This window comes from Theobroma cacao, chromosome 2, assembly GCF_000208745.1.
Source record: "Theobroma cacao cultivar B97-61/B2 chromosome 2, Criollo_cocoa_genome_V2, whole genome shotgun sequence".
NCBI classification, from domain to species: Eukaryota; Viridiplantae; Streptophyta; class Magnoliopsida; order Malvales; family Malvaceae; genus Theobroma; species Theobroma cacao.
The window spans coordinates 35,093,201-35,098,243 of record NC_030851.1 but is presented as its reverse complement, the minus strand read 5'-3'; the positions used below and the strand labels follow the sequence as shown (position 1 = coordinate 35,098,243).

At 31.3% G+C, this 5,043-nt stretch overlaps 1 protein-coding gene across 2 annotated transcripts; it reads left to right on the top strand.

Moving 5' to 3' along the window:
* LOC18609761 (probable serine/threonine-protein kinase WNK5) lies at positions 753-2,409 on the top strand. Of its 2 annotated transcripts, XM_018115116.1 has the most exons (4): positions 753-1,212; positions 1,423-1,585; positions 1,675-1,817; positions 1,924-2,409. In XM_018115116.1, the coding sequence occupies exons 3-4, from the start codon at positions 1,686-1,688 to the stop codon at positions 2,239-2,241; spliced, it is 450 nt and encodes a 149-aa protein (XP_017970605.1). In that variant the 5' UTR covers positions 753-1,212; positions 1,423-1,585; positions 1,675-1,685; the 3' UTR covers positions 2,242-2,409. The 2 variants fall into 2 exon arrangements, with proteins under 2 accessions (XP_017970605.1, XP_007045116.2); XM_007045054.2 differs by having other exon boundaries at positions 1,423-1,817.

Here is a 5,043-nt window from a genome sequence, read left to right as displayed (position 1 = left end):
AAAAAAAACCGCAAAAGTTTGTCCGGCACTGATATTGGACCACCTAAAAAGGAGGTGATTTTTAGGTTTTAAATTAACTTTATTTTGGTGAGTTAGGTCATTGGCTGACTTTGATTTGCTAACTAAATTAGATCAACACCAGAAATTCTGGTAGCTTACTTTATTGGGTAACTTTCGGTTTATGCTTTTCGTCTAGCTTGGTTCAAAGAATTCAGCTACAATATTTTAGTAATTTAGGAAAAAGATTAGACCTTAGACTGATGTTGTCTTACGTATCTTGTAACGTTTAAATAAGTTCTCAACTTCACTCAAAAATAAAAATTAATTCTTTATTATAAAAACCCCCAAATACCATTGAATAAAAATTTTTCCTCTCGTATAAAAAAAAATAAATCCACATCAGCATCAGCATCATGGACATTGGATCAGGTCAAGCTGGAACTAGCAACGTAAGCAAGATTCAATTAACAAGACCCCCAATTTTGGTGTGAAGAGGTTTATAAGGTCGACAATCTCGGGAAGAGAACAACAAAGGAAGGAAATTATTGNCAAGACCCCCAATTTTGGTGTGAAGAGGTTTATAAGGTCGACAATCTCGGGAAGAGAACAACAAAGGAAGGAAAATTATTGAAAAAAAAAAGAATATTTTTTAAGTACGGAAGGAAAATTTTTATTCAATAGTTTTATGGGTTTTATTTTTTTGTAAGAAATGGTCTGAGAGTTTTTTTCGTTAGGTTCAAAAAATAAAAAAAAATATTTTTTTGTTCAGTTCATGTTTTTGTTATTTAAATAATATTTTTTTGGCTGTCAACAGAGTAAAGATAATATGATTATTGCTTGTTAACTAAATCGGACTCATTTTTAAATTTATCTGGTATAAATGTTGATGAACTCAGTTATCAATATGATAGATGCCGGTACATTCAATATATTTTTTATTCCGTAAAAGTATTCATATATGATCCATTAATTTCATGATCATACAAATTCGTGAAGCAGACATGTAAATGAAGGAATTATGCATTGTTTACGTTTTAAAATGATTAAATCTGTGATTGTACATAAGAATTTCTTTGCAATCTTGGTAAAGGAGCCATGACGATAATGTATAAGGCATTTGATAAGGTCCTTGGAATGGAGACGACTTGGAATCAGGTGAAGCTTAATGATGTCTTTTGTTCACCGGAGGAATTGCAGCGGCTTTACTCTAAGGTCCAACTCCTCAGGAATCTCAACCATAATTCCGTTATGCGATTCTGCAAATCTTAGATCCGTTGATCGTAGACTTTTCAACTTCATCACTGAAATGTTCACCTCCGGCACTTTAAAAGAACAATCACAAGACCTTATTGTCAATTAAATAGAAAATTAATGAAGTGTTATTATAGTGTCCTTTTTAATATGTTGGAGGATGTAATACAGGTAGAGATAGAGGTATCCGCGCGTCGATATTCGGGCACTTAAGAACTGGGCTCACCAAATTCTACATAGAGTGGTGATCTTGGATTAGTTGCCATTCTTCGTGGGACACAACATGCCCATAATATGTTATAGTTAATCTCTCAATTTCCATCACCTCCTCAAGGTTCATTAAACTAAGCAAGTGTTTCTAATCTAGGTAGCCATATATATATCTTTATAAGTTAACTTCTTGAAACTTGCATAAAATACTAGGTTCAGAACTTATGGCACCAGAATTATATGAGGATTGCAACGAGCTAGTAGATGTATACTCCTTTGGCATGTGTGTACTAGAAATGCTTGCTTCTGAGTATCCAATTAGCGAGTGCTCCAATCTGGCACAAATTTATAAAAAGGTGACTTCGATGAGTACATCCATGTTCATTAGTTTCAATACTATATATTAACCACAGTATTAGTCTATTATATTAATGTGCTATATTGCTTCTTCTACTCTTCCAGGGAAAGTTCCCAGAGGCGTTCTACATGATTCAAGGTGCGGAAGCCCGACGATTGGTTGGGAAGTGCTTGGAGAATGTTTCCAATAGGTTGCCCGCCCATGAACTCTTGCTTGACCCATTTTTGGCCTCTGAAGAAGTGAGTTTGTTGCCCATCTCAAGAGTCTTGAGCCGAAAGCGAACTCCTAATGGCCCAGTCACAGAGTTGGTGCCTCCTGTGGAGGTTGTTTCAATAAGGAGTACTGAAATGTCAATAACTATCACGATGGTACAGCCTCATAAAACTTCTTATGCTGCACACAGCCTTTTGGTTTTAATCTGATAACAAAAGTTTGTGGTTGCAAATATTTCTAAGTCATGCGTATTAATACCATCAATCAGCATCATGCGTATACAAAACACATTTTCATTGTTGAATTATTGGTACTAATAATAGTAAATGGGTATATTCAACGATGCTCTGAACAACCTTAATTGGTTTATTCTTTCAGTGGTTTTTATTTTGCTTTAGGATTTTACAAACTCATTTGATGATATAAAAGTATATTTCTGCTGACGTGTCAAAAAAATAAATGACGAGAAATCATGAAGAATTTGAGATTATATAAAATAATTTATGATACAATTTAGAGCTAAACAAAATTCAACTGTATATAATCTTAACAAATACAACAATCAAAGTTTTATCTCAAAATTAAAATGATCACTTTTACGTCATGTAAGTAAATGACAATAACATTTAAATCATGTTGTGGAAGTCATATCTTTCATCTATCCTTCTCATTTACTTCTGAAGTTTCTCTTTTTAAACTAAGAGCTTGTGATATTTGAGTTTATATTTATACACGTACAAATAAAAATTTAAATAAATATTATAATCAAAAATAAAAAAGAAAGCAAATTTGTTTATTAAATATATAAAAATTAGTTGTAATAAATCCTCTAAACTTGTGATAGTAGAATGATTCATGATAGATTTGTCATAATTAGAATCTGATTGTTGCTTGATCTTTGAGTTCACAAAGAGTTAAGAACATTAACTACAAGATAATAATCTTTATCAAACTCAAATAGGATCATGAAACTAAAAATACCAATGTGAATTGAGATGTTGAATGTTAACCACAGGAATTCAAAATATCCAAATTTGACTAATGGATGTCAAAATGAGTTTCTTGTCAAACATTTAAATATATAAGTGATATATAAAATATAAGAATTTAATTTTAATAGTATAATATTTTTAATTATATTGGCAAATTGAAATGATTGAGTACATTGATTGAATCCATTAGCGGTACTACGGTACGAAGGATGAGCAATTTGGCTAGATTCCTATGTAATTATCAGAATGAATACATGGTTATATAGACTAAAAGGAAATTATAACGGTAAAATAAAATCAAAACATAATACAAAACAATATTAAGCATTTATTACCTTTACTTGTTAAACTTGTGGAATCTTTACCAATGTATCAATTTGACATTTTTTCTCTCTTCTAGCTTTTTCTAAAGTACTTTTTCGTCAGCTAGATGATCAATCTCTTTTACTTTTAGATTTACATTTGATTCTTTTGACTTTTTTACCTTCTTTCTCATAACGTCTATTTTGTCAAATTGACAAGTTTGTTTTCCATCATTGGAGCTTCGAGATTCTTCAATTGATAACTACTTTAAAGTTGTTTCAACTTTGCTTAATGTCTTTTCTCCATCACTCGTAGCCAAATGATTACTCACTCATTGTCACTCTAGCTGCTAAATTAGAATACCATCTAAGCAAAACTTTGTAACAGGTACATGCATTTTCTTTAAGATCATTTGATCTAGTAAATGAAAAAGAATTTACCACAGCTCCAATCTTTGCTTTTTTAGTCCATCTTTTTAATATGTATTAATTTGGAACTCCTTTAAAATTCTAAAAAAAAAAACTCACCTTATAAGCATGAGCACATAAAATTAATACCATCATATTCAAGTTTCTTACAACTACAAGTGATTGTTGAATTTGACGAGTCATATTTAATTGTATAATGACAAGGTTTTCTTAGAAGAATGACTTTGTAACTAGTAGTACTCCCAACAATTTCAGTAGTGTACAACTCACAATCCCAAATAAGCTAAAGTTTATTAGAAAACATTTTTAAAACAATTAAAGAGTACACATATGATGCATGCATCAATATCTCCACTAAAAATGATAAAGATGGCTTACTTTGATTGTCTTTGTAGTAAGCTTTCAACTCATCATAACAGTTATCTACCAATAATCACCAAAAGTGATGGAAAAAACGTAATAAATCATAATATATAACCAATGCAATTTTTTATTTGGTTATTCATACTCTCACTTCTTTGAGTAGTGGACATATTCACAAAAAAAGTTTGTCATTCATAAATCAAATTCATTTATCCTTCTCATTTACTTCTAAAGTTTCTCTTTTTGAAGTAGGATCTTGTGATATTTGAGCCTCTATATATACATACAAATAAAAAATTAAATAAATATTATAATCAAAAATAAAAAAGAAAGTAAATTTGTTTATTAAATATATAAAAATTAGTTGTAGTAAATCCCCTAAACTTGTGATAGTAGTGTAGACACCTAAAAAAATAAATAAAAAAATTTAAATTATAATAAAACAAAATAAAATATATGAAAAATAAATAAAGAAAATAATAACAAATTAAAAAAAAAAGAAAAAAAAAAGAAGAAGAGAGGTATGGTTGGGCGTACGCCCAGCCATCCCTTCCCCAACCACCATGCGTGATGGGGCTCTGGCCACCAACTCTTTGGTGCCAGAACCCCATTGCCGGGTTGTCCAAATTTTTGGACAACCCAGCTGTTAAAATGGAACCTGCAAAACCAAAAAAAGGGAGAACCACATATCAAAAAAATCTACCAACAACAAGCTACTTGAGCCACATAGAAAAAGATCCATCCACCAAAAAACCGAAAAAGAATCAAACACAAAAAAAACAGAGCAAAGAAAAAAAAGAAGAAGAGGGAGAGAGAAGAGGAAAAGAGTGCAACGCCCCGGCAGGGAGAAAGAAGAGAAAGAGAAGGAGGAAGAAAGAAAGAGGAAAAAGAAAGGAGAGGCCAGCGGGGGAAATAAATGAGAAGA